The following is a 16911-nucleotide window of genomic DNA, read 5'->3' as shown; positions in this document are numbered from 1 at the left end:
ACAACATTTAACTGTAAAAGTAAACTTTTTATTGTATTTAAATGAGAAAAAATATTATTTTACAGATATTGAAAAATTAAGAACTGAAAAATAAGTTAATCGAAAAAGAAGTAAATAATTCAAATACATTTTTTGCACTTATTGTGTTTACTGTTCAAAAAATAAACCGGAAGTTGTACATAATGTGGAAATAAACATCTGTAGTCTTAAAAATAGTAACTTGTTCTTTCACCATGTGTGGCAATTAAATTACCCAGTTTAAATTGGCAGAAAATATCATTATTTTACAGGTATTTTCTGATATTTAAAAAAAAATAAATAAATGTATATATATATATATATATATATATATATATATATATAGATAGATAGATAGATAGATAGATAAATGATTGAAAAATGAACAAAATGCGTTTTTCACAGACTTCCCCTGTTTCGTTAAATTAGAGATAATATTCAGTAAAACCACTAAATTTATTTTTTAGAAAATGTTTACCTTGTGGTTGCATACAATTACAGTTTTGCTGTATTTAAATCTGCTCAAAATATCAGGACTTTACAGATATTTGCTGATATTTCAGAGAAAATATGTACATGAAGGATTGAAAAATGGAAAAGTCAAAATAGTTTTTCACAAACTTCTGTTTTATTTCACATAATATTTAGTTTAAAAAAATTAAATATTTACCTTATGAATTAATCCTTTTTCCAGTTTGGAGGGAAATGACAGAAATCTAGAAAAATGACAGAAAAAAATATTAATTTCTCTGTTAAAAACAAACAAAACAAAAAAAGTTGTACTTTTATTTATGTCCATGTCAGAAGTCTGGATTTATACAAATAGTAAACATTCTTATTTATTATTATTTTACAGATGGTGGCTGTTATTCTCTATAAATGTCATGGTATTGTACAGTTTTATAGCATTTATTTTCTGCTGCCAGATTTCTTTTCTGACGTCGTTTTGCTGCCATAAATCCTGGAAACACTTCAGAATAATTTGGTTTAATTGAGGAACGCGCTGAAGTTGGGTTTCTGTTATTTTTAGCTGGACTCGGCTCATAAACGTCCAAACATCCGAGGTCTTCCTGGTTTCCTGAGGAGGTGAGAGGATTTAGCCTTGAGTGTTTAATAGGAGGAAAGGCGTGTTGTTGTCGCTCTGTCAGCTGCATGGAGTTAAACTGAGACTCTCTGGCCCTACTAATCTCATTACATTGTTGTTTTTTAATAGTTTTTCTGCTCTTAACGACTAGAAGCAGCTTCCCCGTGGAGACAGCTCCATCTGACCCGAACTCAGAGTGGTTCAGCAGTGATGGATGTGGTTTTCCTCTGCAGGGAAACCAGAGCTCAGGCCATTAAAGCTGATAGGAAATGTCTTCAGCCCGCAGTGCTGAGGGATGTGTGCAGGTAGCATGTTGGAATAATGAGACAAACTGAATTATTCATGTTGGCCGTGAGGCCGTCGGTGAGCCGAAGCAGCAGCAGTGACATTATGGTGACATTATACAGAATACAGTCAGTGCTGCTGCAAACTTCACTCCATTCCAGGTGACTTTATTCTCCTGCTGCACTGCTGTGCAGAGATTCACAGTCCTAAAACTGAATTTATAAGTCCTCTATTTACTCAGGATGATGGACAGGAGCTGGAGGTATCAGTTATTCTTTAAATTAAGTTCAGTTTTCACTCACAATATGGTTCAATTTAAGAAAATATCACAGTTTGGGTTAGAATGCGACCCTTTTGCAACATCCCTGAAGCTTCTCCTTCATTTTCTGGGTCACTGTGTTTATTTCACGGCTGATTCTCATTAGCGATGCAAATTTTAAACAATTTAGTCAATAATCGATTATTAGCATTAATGTATTTTGCAGGTATAAGTCTGTCATCAGCTGCTCATTACAGGCGTCTTTCTCCTCTCTTCTTTCAGCCTCTGTTAGCCTAAACATGTTCATGTCACCTATTATGATAGCCAAAACAACACAATACTAGCAGCTACGTTAGTCTCAACAAAATAATTCTAGCTGCTATGTCATTGTAAACAAACTAACTTCATCCAGTAAACAAGATAATGTTTGCTGTTAAATTAGACTGATTCAGATAACATTAGCTGGTAGTGACTAATGTTATCTTATGTAGCTGCTAACATTATCTTAGTAGCAAAGACTTGTTCAAGCTAGCACTGTGGCAGCATTAGCTTGTTTAGGCTGAAGTTGCAGCTAAAATTATCTTGTTTACGTCAACATAGGGGTGAACGTGATGCTGTTCAGCTAACAATATGGGTAACAACATGTTGTTAAAGCTAACACAGAACTTAGGAATACCTTATTAACACAGTGGCTAATATTATTTTGTTTGGGCTAATGTAGCAGCTAGCACCATGTTGTTTAAAAGGAAGCAGTCGCTAATTTGATCTTGTTTAGATTAATGTGGTGATGGCTAACATAGCAGCTAGTGTTTTGTCGTCTAGGCTAACATAGTGGCGAACATGTTGTTGTTTGGGTTAACTATTAGCAGAAACTATTAGCACAGTGGCTAATATTATTTTGTTTGGGCTAATGTAGCAGCTAGCACCATCTTGTTTAAAATGAGGCAGAAGCTAATATTATCTTGTTTAGATGACTGTGGTGATGGCTAACATAGCAGCAGCTAATGTTATGTAATTTATGCTAACATAGCCGCTAACAGCCCTACCATGTCCTGGAAATTAGACTGTAGGCATTCATGTTAACAGCTGTAAATGCTGTTGACGTCGTCGTTTCTGACAGTTTCCACGTGTCTCGTTACCATTTTACTCATCACCAGCGGCTTTATTCGCGCAGACATTTCCTGTTTGGAAATTCAAAGCTGAGAGCTCAATTAGGACTGAATGTAGGGAACGACCCAAACAGCTGACGCAACCCGAGCCTCGCTGTTAGCGCACATGCTAACGGGACAAACGCCGCTTTGATCCCACGCCACTGACCGGCCGCGCCGCCGAGGCCTCTGGGAGTTTAATCTTCAATCAGTTTAGAGTCGTGTGGGAGTCAGATATGATAGATCTCCGTGGCAACAGACGTCAGCCGGTCGTCGGGGAGGGGGGCAGCTGTTGCTATGGTGCAGACAGCCTCACCTGTTGCCGGGCGGAGAGTGGCACACATGACCTGGTGAATGTGACACATGCTGTGGCCTTTAACACGCACGCACAGACACACACACGCACGCACGCACGCACGCACGCACGCACGCACACACACACACACACACACACACACACACACACACACACACTCCTTTTCTGGCTGCAGCTGCTCATATTGGTTCTGATTTATTGGTCTGAGCTGCCTCCGTGTCACCTTCACTGTCTGCTGGAAACTTCGGCGCTCGGTGTCGCTACGTGAACAGAAGCTAAAGGATGAGTGACGCTGCTGTGATTCAGGGATTCAGCTCTGGGATGCTGATGCTGCGTCCACCTCCAACATCCAAACACTCTAAAAAATAGACTTTTAAAAAACTTTTCCTCCACCTGTTTTGTTGAATTACATTTATACTGTCTTAAATCAGCAAAACATACCATAATTTCACAGATATTCGACATATTCGACAAACAAACTAGTAAAATCACAGAAAACTCTTAATTTGAATGTTAACCCTAAAAACAGGCCAAAACTATAAATATAATCCAAATCTTTTCATATTTCTATAAATATTAACCCTCGTGTCGTCCTGTGGGTCAAATTGACCCGTTTTAAAGTTTGAAAATGTGGGGAAAAAAAATATTTTCACAGTGAAACTTCTGATGTCCACATTTTCAACATTTTTTGGTGGAAAAAAAGAAATGTTAAAAATGTTTCTTTAAGAACATTCACAAAAAAATCTACCAAAATCCAGAGAATTTCACTGGATTTTGGTAGATTTTTTTGTGAATGTTCTTAAAATATTAGAAGTTTTACTGATATAGATGTAATCACTAGATATTTTTACTCATTTTTTGGAAGATTTTTACTCATTTTTTGAAAATATTTACAAGAATTTTCTTGCCAAATTTTGGGAGATTTTTTTCTTTTAAATAAAAGTTTTAAGGGAAACTTTTAAGGAATTATTAGAATTTTCTTGCTGAAGGTTTTGCAAATTTTCTGAAATTTGGGGATTTTTTGCTGAATTTTTAAAATTTTTTTCAGAAAAAGAAAATATTTTGTGGTGCCCATAAATGAAGACAACAGGAGGGTTAATTCATTCTATGACTGTAGAATTACACTATTTTCACTGCAGTAAAATCAGCCAAAAACTTATTTATTTCACAAATATTTGACTTTTAAAAAACAATCATATATATGTTAAAGACTACAAAATGAATATATTTTTTAAACTATTATATTACAGATTTTCCATTTTTAAAATGACAGATAATATCCAGTAAAATCACAGAAAAAAATGAAATAAAATTACGTTAACTCTCCACATCAAAAAACTTTATTTTTAAAATGATAATTTGTTTTTTAAGGAATGCTTGAATGTAGAAAAATTCCATAATTTTATGGATATTTGCTATTAATTGAAAGAAAAATATTGTTTATTAATTGTCTATATTAAGAATTAAAAAAATCAGGTTTTACACTGTAATTAATTCAAGGTTTATTGCAGATAGCTAATAAAAACTGCCCAAAACTGTACATATCAATGTTTTAAAATTATTTTTTATGGTGTTTTTTGGCAACCTTGATAACAGATATTCACTATTATTTTTAACAAGATTGTTATTATTATTATTATTATTATTATTATTTATTCATTTTTTTATTTTTTATTAATTATTATTAGCTTTTTTTACAGTTTTTAAATTATTCTTTTTTAAAGGTATTTTTTGGAACCCTTGATAGCAGATATTTAAAGGTTTTTTGATAGGATTATTATTAATATTATTATTATTGTTTGCTTTTATTTTTCTTTATTTATTTTTAGCTTTTTTTTAGCAGTTTTTAAATCATAATTTAGTTATTTCATTGTTATTTTGACTGGATTATTATTATTATTATTTATTATTAATTTTTAAAATTATTTATTGATTATTAGCTTCTTTTTTTACAGTTACAGCTATTATTTGACAGGAATATTTATTTATTTTTTTAAAACTTATTTTTAAGTATTTATTTATTTATTATGAACTCTTTTTTTTTTTTTTACAGTTTTTAAATTATTCTTTTTTAAAAGTATTTTTTGGCACCCTTGAGAGCAGATTTTCCCTCTTCTTTTACAGAATTTTTTATTTATTTATTTTATTTTATTTTTTTCAGTGCATGTTTCTGTGCAGCTCAGTGAACCGTGACGTTTTCCTGCTGCAGTTTTTCACAAGAAAAAAACATAAATTAAAACATTAAATCGCTGCAGTGATGTCATCCTCCACACGCTACCTGCCAACATCATATGTGCAGCACATCACATGGGCTGTCTGGAGGCTCCGCGGTAACCATAGCAACCAGGTCTAACACATGAACAGGAACATGGGATGTGGTGTTTATCCACAGATAGATGACGGAGCCTCTGGAGAACAAAAGCATCCAGCGGCCGCTTTATTCCCAACAGAGAGAGAGTGTGTGTGTGTGTGTGTGTGCGTGTGTGTGTGTGTGTGTGTGTGTGTGTGTGTGTGTGTGTGTGTGTGTGTGTGTGTGTGCGTGTGCGTGTGCGTGTGTGTGTGCGTGTGCGTGTAGGTGTGTGTGTATGTGAAGGGGTGTGTGTGTGTGTCTAGGTGTGTGTGTTTGATGCACTATAAGGCCGTAAATCACTGCTATGTGACTCAGTGTGCAGAAATCATTCGTGTTTTTCTGCTTTACGTCTCTGATGTTGGGTTTCTTCAGCAGATCTTTGGGGAGAAACACTTCCATGTGTCCTCTTTTACTGTTTTTATCTGTAGTTTATCATTCATTTACATTATCTACATGCTTCTTAAATCCTCACAACCCCAAAGCTTGCAGGTGCCGCATCAAAAATCTGAATTTTTTACACGTTCACCCTAAAAAACAGGCCGAAACTGTGAATAATGACTGTAAAATTACAATATTTTAACTGTATTTGAATAAAGAAAGCATCATTATTTTAGATTTTTGCTGTTTGAGAGTAATATTCTGCACAAATTCGATTTAGTTTTCGCAGCTATCAGAATATATAATCAGAAAAACGATGGAGGATGCAGAGAAGCTGAAGGAAATAGTCGACTGTTTGTGTCTCTGCAGCAGCTTGTTAACATAAAAACTCAGTGAATGAACTAAAACAGCCGTGAATGACCGACCGGCCCTAAAACCTTCCTCCGTTAGCCTCATTTACAAGCTAACAAGAGGGTTTAGATCAGGGGTGTCAAACTCATTCTAGTTCAGGTTCCACATTCAGACCAGTAAAATCAGAGCATAATAACCTATAAATAACCACAACTCCTAATGGTTCCTTTGTTTTAGAGCAAAAATGTACATTTTGAAAATATTCTCATTTAAGGAATTATCTTTTTACAAAACATTATGAACAACCTGAAATTTCTGAAGAAAAATAAATTCAGTTTCATCAACATTCAGCCTCAGTTTATCATTTCCACATTACAACTTCCAGATCACAGTGTCGACAAAGGAACACAATATTTATTCACCTGGAACTGAACCATAGGGTCCAGAGGATCAAAACCACAAAAGTCAGATAAAGAAAGACAAAAAAAACAACAAAAACAAGACAAAATATTACAAAAATGAGACTCAGAATGACAAAAACAAGACGCAAAACGGCAAAAGTGAGAACAAAATGAGACAAACGATACGAAACAAAAAAGACAAAAAATTTGGCAAAAAGTTACAAAGCCACAAAAAAATGGACAAACAACACAAGCAGGACAAAAAAAAGACACAAAACAAAAACGATACACAAAACAACGAATAAAGCAAAACACAAAATGACAAAAATAAGAGAAATAACACAGGCGAGACAAGAAGGAAACACAAAATGACAAAAACATGAGACAAGCAACACAAGTCAGACGAAAAAGACAAAAAACAACAAGACAAAATATTACAAAAATGAGACACAAAACAAAAGAACCATGATTTATGATCAAAATGACAAAAAAGCATAAAAAAGAAGACAAAAAATTGCAAAAATGACACACAAAATGACAAAAAATTTGACAAAAAAATGACAAAAGTGAGAAACGAAACAACAAAAAAGCAGTAAGATAACGCACGCAAGACAAAAAGGAAACACAAAATGGCAAAAACATGAGACAAGCAACACAAGTCAGACAAAAAAAGACAAAATATTACAAAAATTAGACACAAAACGATAAAAACGAGAAACAAAACGACAAAAACACGAGACAAACGGCAAAAGTCAGACAAAAAGACAATAAACAACATAAACAAGACAAAATATTACAAAAATGTGACACAAAACAACAAATGAACAATGATTTATGATCAAAATGACAAAAAGGATAAAAAACAAAAAGAAGACAAAATTTTGCAAAAATGACAAAAAATTGGACAAAAAAATGACAAAAGCGAGAAACAAAACAAGTAAGTAACGCAAGTAAGACAAAAAGGAAACACAAAATGACAAAAACATGAGACAAGCAACAAAAGTCAGACAAGAAAATACAAACAACAACAAAAACAAGACAAAATGTTACAAAAATTAGACACAAAACGACAAAAAAAACAATGAACAATCTAGTATTTTTGATCTAAACAACTTGTCATGGTCTAGAAATGATTTTAAATTTATAGTTTTACTAATTTACAATCTGCAGTTAATGTCTTCTCTGGAATTTTTACACTTTGAGGACCGGATTGGACCCTCTGGGGGACCAGTTTTGGCCCGCAGGCCACATGTTGGACACTCTGGTTTAGAAGCTTTTATCTGGGAATCAGTGGCAGAAAAGTACAGAATATTGTGTTCAGATGTGGCTTCTTGTAGGATTTTGAATTCTGAATTGATTGTGGATGCATATTATTGGCTTTTTGGCCATATTCAACATTTTCCACCTGATTTTGTGTGATTGCTGATGTATGCACATACATTTCCAGCTAATTGCAGAGAACACCGGGTCTCTCCTGTAGTGGAATTAACGTATTATTAAGCTCTTATGGTGATGGAACACTGGCAAGTGCAGATAAATAAACACTTTAACTGTGAAAAAGGAGAAAACTTCTTCAAATTACCAGGAGAAGACACCATATGAATGCTTACTACGACTTAAACAGGCCTCACGATGCAGAAAAAACAAGTAAATAAATAAAAATCTCTATCAGAAAGAGGCTCAATGTTCTTGTTTTCACCCCTTTGAACAAATAAAACTACATTTTAAAGGCTGTTTCTACAGTTTTCTCTTCACAAATCCATCGTAATCAACACAATGACACCTCTAAAAATGTGTAAAATAAATCTGCAGTAACGAAGTAAAAATTTCTGGCTCCTCCTTGCAGGACTTTGATCAGTTTCCAACACTTTAAAAGCCAATATTTCATTGTTAAAGTCTTTATTAGCCAAAGACGTGCTGTTTTCACCTTTATCCCTGGTTCTCTTGATGTTTGCTTCTGTTTTTGTCTCATTTTAGCTGAACAGCTGTTTTTTATTTACAGCAAGCTGTGTATTAGCTGCTATGTTAGCCAAAACAAGATAAAGTTAGCCTCTACCTTAGTTTAAACTACAGAATGTTAGTCAAAATGAGATGATACCAATTAAGTTAGCCTATTGAAGGGGACATTAGCTGCTGTTAGCCTAAACAAGATAAAGTTAGCGTCTACTTTACCCTAAAATGAGATGTTACCAATTAAGTTAGCCTATTAAAGGTGACATTGGCTGCTGTGTTAGCCAAAACAAGATAAAGCTACATTAACCTAAATCACTGAACCCTAGACTCAATGACATGTTAGCCATGAAATTAGCCTAATCAAAGTGACATTAGCTGCTGCGTTAGCCTAACAACGTTAGCCTGTACCTTAGTCGACACCACTGAATGTTCGTTTAAGTAAGATGTTACCAATTCAGTTAGCCTATTCAAAGTGACATTAGTTGCTAAGTTAGCCTAAACAGGATCAAGCTAGCCTCTACCTTAGTCAAAAGCACTGAACCTTAGTCCAAATAAGATATCTTCAATGAAGTTAGCCTGTTCAAGTGACATTAGCCGCTGTGTTAGCCTAAACAGGAAAAAGTTAACCCCTACCTTAGTCTAAAATAAGAGGTTGCCAATTCAATTAGCCTAGTCAAGGTGACATTAGCTGCTATGTTAGCCAAAATAAGTTAAAGTTAGCCTCTACCTTAGTCTAAACCACTGAATGTTAGACTAAATAAGATGTTACCAATTCAGTTAGCCTAATCAAGGTGACATTAGCTGCTATATTAGCCTAAATATTCTAGCGTTATCCTCAGTATTAACTAAAATAAGCTAATGTTAGCCTTTGTGAGCGCTATGTGTGGAGCGTTGCTACAGCTAGCTTTGGTGCTACTGTTTCAGCTCACTGATAACTGATTTAAATTAATTAAATCTCACTGGTGTGTGGAAAAAAAAACACAAATAAGACGCTAATAATATAATATTTTCTTCCATCGGTGCACCGGTTGCTTCCTGGATGATGTCAGTCCTGCACATGTGCAGAAGGTGGCGTCGGCCTGCGGCTGTGTTTGCGTTTGGCGTGTTAAACATCCATATGCTGCAGTGATCAGAGGTGCTGCTGCATCTGTGATGGAGGAAACACATGTTGGATCAAAGGTGTGTGAGAGCAGACAGAAAGCACACGTCTGACAGCTAATTCAAGACTTTATTCAGCGCTGGGAAATCTATTTGGACGCTGATGTGGCCGCGCTGTTGTTTAACATTATGCTAATGAAATGTGAGCGAGACGCCAGCAGAAAGAACAGATGAAAACAGCCCACACAGGTGACGCTTCTGTCCTTTAATCCTCCTGTTCGAGTCGCGTCCATCAGGATATATGTTTATTTCATTTATTCTGGTGACAGGAGGCAGAAAAATGCCTCATAAATTACTGTGTGCTGTTAAATCTGCACCTTGTTTTTGATCCGTATCCTTCGCTGACCCTGCTACAACACTTCCTGTTGCACAATAAAACCACTCTGCAGATTTTACTCCAGAACATTAGAAAGCATACTGAGAAAGTGATGAGTTCATATCAACAGCAGCTGCATGCATCAGCAGGTTTTCTAACGGCAGAACGGTTCTCCTGCTGTTTAAACCGCTGTTCTGCACAGCTGGAGAGCCCAAACACAAGCTGAATAAATAGGATTTTATTGTATGATTAGGAAGCTAGCAGTTAAAAGTGACCTGTTGCAAGTGTTTTTTTTAAAGTTATTTTTTTGGCTTTTTATCAGCTTTATTGGATAGGTGCAGTGAGAGAGAGAGACAGGAAATGGGAGAAGAGTTGGGGAAGACGTGCAGCAAAGGGCCGCGAGCGGGAATCGCACCCGGGCCAGCTGCGTCGGGGACCAGCCCCTGTACATGGGTCGCCCGCTTAACGCGTTGAGCTATACGGGCGCCTTGCAAGTGTTTTTTGAGATCTGTATTGACCATCAGGAACCCAGGCTTCTTATCTGCAGACTGATTCAGTGTGAGTGTTTAGGTTGGACTGTAAAAATCTAAAATTGTGTTTGTATTTGCTATAAAAAAAAGATGCCCAGAATGTCAGACTCTTCCATCTTTTAGGTTAAATGTTTTTAGTATGACAAAACTTTACACTAATGTGTAAAGTTAGCCTAAACAACATCATGTTAGCTTCTCTGTTAGCCTGGACAGGTAAACATTAGTTTTAGCAAGGTAATGTTAGCCACTTTATTAGCCTAAGGAAACATATTGTAGCTGCTATGTTAGTCACATGTTACTGCTAAGTTAGCAAATGAATATTAGCCTAAACACGATACTTTGTTAGCTTTAATAAGCTAAAGTTAGCCCAAGCAACAACATAATTTAGCTTCTATGAGAGTCTAAACAAGATAATGTTCGATCCTACATTAGCCTAAATGAGTGAACGCTAGCTTTAATAAGGTAATGTTAGCCACTTTGCTTGTCTACTTATATATTAATTGCTATGTTAGACTGATTCACTGTGAAAGTGTTTAAGTTGGACTGTAAAAATCGTAATGTTAGCCACTTTATTAGCCTAAGCAAACATATTGTAGCTGCTACGTTAGCAAATGAGTATTAGCCTAAACACAATACTTTGTTAGCTTTAATAAGGTGACATTAGTCCGGGCAACATAAAGTTAGCTTCTATGAAAGTCTAAACAAGATAACGTTAGCTGCTATGTTAGCCTGAACAGGTGAATATTTGTTTTAACAAAGTAATGTTAGCCACTTTTTTAGCTTAAATACGGTAAGCCTAAACAAGATCATGTTTGCCACTTTATTAGCCTACGCAAGCGTGTTGTAGCTGCTACATTAGCCACACGTTACCGCTGAGTTAGCATATTAATATTTTTCTAAACATGATACTAGTAACCACTTTGGTAGCTTTAATAAGCTAAAGTTAGTCCAAGCAACAGCATAAATTTAGCTTCTATGAGAGTCTAAACAAGATATTGTCCAATTCTACATTAGCCTAAATGAGTGAATGCTAGTTTTAATAAGGTAGTGTTAGCCACTATGCTGGCTTAAATATATATTAATTCCTATGTTAGCCTAAACAAGTAAACATTAGTCTAAACAAGATAATTTTTGCCACTTTGCTACATTAGCCTTAACAGATGAATGTAAGTTTAAACAAGGTAAAGTTGACATAAAAATAGCTAATGATAGCATAAACAAGATAATTTAGCTGCTGTGTTAGCTTTAACAAGCTAATGCTTATACAAATTTAGTTAGCTGTTGTACTAACCTAAGCAAGCTAACTTTTGCCTAAACAACATAATGTTAGCGGCTGAGTTGGCCTACATAAAATGTTAGCTGCTACGTTAGCCTACACAAGTGAACATAAGTCTTGACAAGGTAATTAACAAGATAATGTTGGCCTGTACATTAGCCTAAACCACTGAACCTGAGTCTCAATAAGATAATGCTAGCTGTTTAGTTAGCCTAATCAAGGTGACATTAGCTGCTATGTTAGCCTAAACAAGATAAAGTTAGTCATTAGTTAGCCTCTTTAAGGTGACATTAGTTGCTATGTTAGCCTAATTAAGGTAATATTAGGATCTATGTTAGCCTAAACCACTGAATGTTAGTCTCAATATGATAATGTTAGCCATTTAGTTAGCCTAATCAAGGTGACATTAGCTGCTGTGTTAGCCTAAGCAAGGTAATATTAGCCTCTACCTTAGCCTAAATCACTGAACCTTCGTCTCAGTAAGAAAATGTTAGGCTTTTAGTTAGCCTATTCAAGAGGACATTAGCTGCTATGTTAGCCTAAGTAAGATAACGTTAGCTACCGTGTTAACTTCAACACGCTAATGTGAGGTTTGTGTGTGGAGCGTTGCTACAACAGACGTCCTAAACACCTCCTTTATCAGGACGCTAACATTAGCATCAGTGGTTTGAGCTAGCTAGCAGCAACACCTGCAGTCAGAGGGTGTAAATATTTAGCAGCAGCTGATCTCTGGTTAGAAATACTTTGTCTGAGCAGCTGTTTTTAATTTGGTCTGAAACTTCTCTCGGTTTTAATTTAAACTCATCACTCAGCTCGTTAGCAGCTGCTGGAAAACGGCTTCTTCAGAGGTTTCTGTGGTTTTAAACCTCTGAGTCAGCGACACTTTCCTGTCAAACGCTGGACGTGAATCAGTTTCCAAGAGAAAACTGTAGTGTGTCTGTTCAGAGAGGAAGTGTGTAGAAACGTCAGAAGCTGTTTCCTCCTCAGGACAGACGACTTTTTACTGCTTCATCCTCCATCTGCACTAAAACCTGCTTCAGTTCCTGCAGGATGAACTCACTTCTGTGCTAATTATTTTACATTTTATTATATAGAAATACGAATACAGACATATATGTGTCTACATAATGGTGGACAATTATGAAATTGTTCCTCGAACTAAATAAAACAGCTTCCACTGTTTAAGATCCACTCACTTAATTTGATGTTATTAAATTTTTTTGGGCATTTATTCAGCATAATATCATTTAGTCATAGGTTACTTTTTTGTTGCTTTTAATTTGTTTGTTGGTTCTTTCCTTCTTGTGCTTATTTATTTTTACTAAATAGTTTTACATTTTAATGTATGTATTTACACTTTATTTATTATTGTTGTTTTTATTTATTCGCAGAATTTTCTACTTTTTTATTTATTTACATTTTATTTATAAATTTCATTTTGGTTCATGTATTTATTTGTATAGATTTTTAAAAATATATTTTATTTTTATTTCTTTAGGTATTTATTTATGTGTATGTTTTTATATTTTGATTTATTTTTATTTCATTGAATTTATTTTGTTAATGTTTCTTTCTTTATTTACCCACATTTTTTGATGTTTTTTTCTTATTTGCATTTTTATTTTTTTAATGTATTAACAGTTTCATTTTTTTTATTTTAATTTTTATTTATGTATTCGTTTTCATTACATTTTTTATGTTTTTTATTTTGTCTTTTTAGATATTTTATTATTTCTGGAGGTTTTTGTTTGTCTGTTTTTTATACATTCATATTCCATTTAATTTATATAGTAATTTTCATTTATTTACTCACTATTTTTTAATGTATTTGCTTGTTTTTTTCTGTACAATTTTATTTGTATGATTATTATGATTATTATGATTATTATTATTATTATTATTATTATTAATAATAATAATAATAATAATAATAATAATAATAATAATAATAATGCTGATAAAAATTATTCCCATATCACCTTTCTTAACAAATCTACAATGTGCAGAACAGAAACTAAATAATTAAAAAACAAGATTACATTAATAAAAATAAGTTTACAAAAAACAATGATCACAAAAGCAGCGCGAGTGCAATTACATGTTTTTTTACTATTTATTTTTAGTTTCATATTTAATTAGTTTTACTTATTAATTCATGTACTTTTTTTTGTTATTTTCATACTTTTATTTATTTATTTTTACTATTTTAAATATATTTAAAAAAATATGTTTTATTTAAATAAATAACCACAGAAAGATGCCAAATGTTCAAAATAGGACATAAAATGTGACGCAAAATACCCAAAATATGATGCAAAATCATATCAAAATGACAAAAAATGACCAAAATGAGACGAGAAAGACCCCAGAGAGACTGAAATGATCCAAAATGAGAAACAGTTTTAGTATAAGAGGAGGTTTTATTTCATCCAGCATCATGTTTGTGTCAGAACCCAGAGTAGACATTAGTGGCCTCCTACTGAACGCTGGTGTTGGTTTTAGATGCGTTCGTCTCCGGTGTCTCTCGGCCGACTCTCTCCCTGACATTCTGCTGACTCGGTGTTGTCGCTGTGTGATCTGTGTGTGCTCGGACACACACCTCTCAGCAGGAAGTGGACGCTCAGACCTGTTTTCTGCTGAGAGGAGGAGGCCGAGCGAGAGGTTTCGTAACGTGACAGACGGACGAGCAGATGAAGCGAGAAACACGAAGATTTCAGAGGAATTCGTTTCCTCTCGCTGAGAACACGCGAGCTTCAGAGAACCGCTGCAGGTGTGAAACGCTGCGACGGACTGGACCGAGCTTCAAGAATGTTGATCTGATAATGAGATTAAAGCTGAAACTTTCTCTCTCTCTGCAGGATCCTTCAGGACCGAAGGCATCAAGGCGTCTGATGTTCTTCCTGTGCTGAAGGAGAAAGTCGCCTTCGTGTCAGGTGAGTTTCCAGACGTCCACAGTGCAAAATAAATACAAAAAATGGACAAAATCAGACACAAAAAGGTCCGAATTAGACACAAAATGACAACAAAATACACAAAATGACCACAAGAAGATGCAAAATGCTCAAAATTATACACAAAATGCCCAAAGTGAGAGGCAAAATGACCAAAATAAGATAAAAAATGACCACAAAAAGATGCAGATTTCCCAGAGTAAAACAGAAAATGACACCAGATAAACCAAAAGACATGAAAAATACCCAAGAATGAAACACAAAACACCTTAAATTATATGTAAAATGATCAAGGAGAGGCTAAATGCCCAAAACAAGACTCAAAATGCCCAAAATTAGATGAAAATGACCACGAGGAGACACATGACCAAAATGAAATGCAAAAAGACAACAGAGATGCAAAAAAGTAGATGCAAATTGACCACAAATAGATGCAAAATACCTGAAAGTGAGGCCCAAAGGTACCCAAAGTGAGATTAAAAAAGACCACTAACATGCAAAACAAGCAAAATTAGAGGCAAAATGGCCAAAATGAGACACAGTTAACCAAAAATATATGACCAAGGAGTTGCCAAATGTCCAAAACAAGACCCAATATGATCACAGTGAGACGTAAAGATGCCAACTGACCACGGTTGGATGATAAATGTTCACAGAGATGTAAAACAAACCACGATTAAGCAGTAAATGTCCAAGATGAGACACAAAATGACCACTAAGAGATGCAAAATGCCCAGAGTGAGACATTAAAGCCCAAATTGATCAAAGTTAGACACTAACTAAAGACATAAAAAATCCCCTAAAATAGATGAAAAATGACTAAGGAGTTGCCAAATGCCAAAAACAAGACATAAAATGTCCAAAATTAGATGAAAATGGCCGCGAAGAGACAAAAAATGACCAAAATGAAATGCAAAAAGACAACAGAGATGCAAAAACCGCCAAAAAGACAGAAAATGACCACAAAGAGACACAAAATGCTGAGAGTGAGACATAAAAAGCCTAAATCTATCAAAGTTTGACACTGACTAACCCTAAAGCCATGCAAAATGTCTTAAAATGACACAAAAATTACTCGGAAATGTATGAAAAATGACGGGGAGTTGCCAAACCTCCAAAAAAAGGCAATAAATGTCCAAAGAGTGTCACAAGATCACCACGAAGACATGCAAAATGTCCAGAATGAGACATAAAATGGCCACAAGATGTCAAATTTATTCATGTATTTATTTACTGGATAGAGACAGTGCCCATTAATGAACGTCTATTTAGGCAGAAATAGATGTAAATATGCCGGATTATAGCAACAATGCTAATTTACATCTGCTGTCCCCAGGCAGATTAAAAAAAACCTTTAAAAAAAACACAACAGATTGTGCTGTTCAGATTCCATCGGGTCTTTTCTGTCTGATCAGGTTTTAAAATGATTCATTGAGCTCAGCTTCAGGTTTAGCTCAGAGTTTGGTCCTGATGAGCAGCTCAGTGAAACAGAAAGATGAAACCATAGAAGACTTTAACGTCCTCCTGAGGTCCTCTGAGGTTAAACTGTGTTTGTTCAGAGAGAAAATATTCCTGAACTTTAGTTCCTGCTGAGAAGCTTCTCCGTCCTGCTGATGAACTTTTCAGACGTCGTGTCTCCAGTATTCAGTTTGTATCAGAGAGATCGTTGATCTTTGAGAGGTGTGAGGATCTCATTCTGACTCAGAGAAACGTTATTATAACGTTCTAAATCTAACTACAGCCTGTTCCAGCTCAATTTAAAGCTTCAGGGAGAAAACTGGAAGTTTTAACTGACAAGGTTCATTTCAAGGATTTTTCAACTGAAATGAAAAAAGTTAACAGAATGAGCAACAGTCACATTAAATCAGTGAGTTTTAATCATCAGTTTGATGAAAATTCACAATAAACCAACATGATACCTGGAAAACGTTTAGAGAACATATAAACCTTCCTCCTCCAAACCAACACTGAACTAAAACAGTCAAAGTTCAAGTTTTTACTGGATCTTTTACTATTCTTCTTAATGTGATGTTTTTTCTGACCCAGTGTCATTTCTTCATCTCGGTGTTTCCTGTTGTTTACACAGAAATAGATTCTTTCGTTTGTTGTCAAGTTTTAGTCTCTTGTGAAAAGAGTT

General features: G+C 34.9%; 1 protein-coding gene across 2 annotated transcripts in view; it reads left to right on the top strand.

Annotated features, from left to right (window-relative positions):
• Positions 1-16911, top strand: part of kalrna (kalirin RhoGEF kinase a) — a 167934-nt gene that overhangs the window by 21233 nt on the left and 129790 nt on the right. For both annotated transcript variants that reach the window (XM_055014947.1, XM_055014946.1), the window contains exon 2: positions 14682-14756. In XM_055014947.1, the coding sequence (XP_054870922.1) occupies positions 14682-14756 (75 nt within the window). The remainder of the gene's footprint in view (positions 1-14681; positions 14757-16911) is intronic.

This window comes from Amphiprion ocellaris, chromosome 11, assembly GCF_022539595.1.
Source record: "Amphiprion ocellaris isolate individual 3 ecotype Okinawa chromosome 11, ASM2253959v1, whole genome shotgun sequence".
NCBI classification, from domain to species: Eukaryota; Metazoa; Chordata; class Actinopteri; family Pomacentridae; genus Amphiprion; species Amphiprion ocellaris.
Note: the sequence above shows the minus strand (reverse complement) of the source record. Positions and strands in the feature narration are given on the sequence as shown.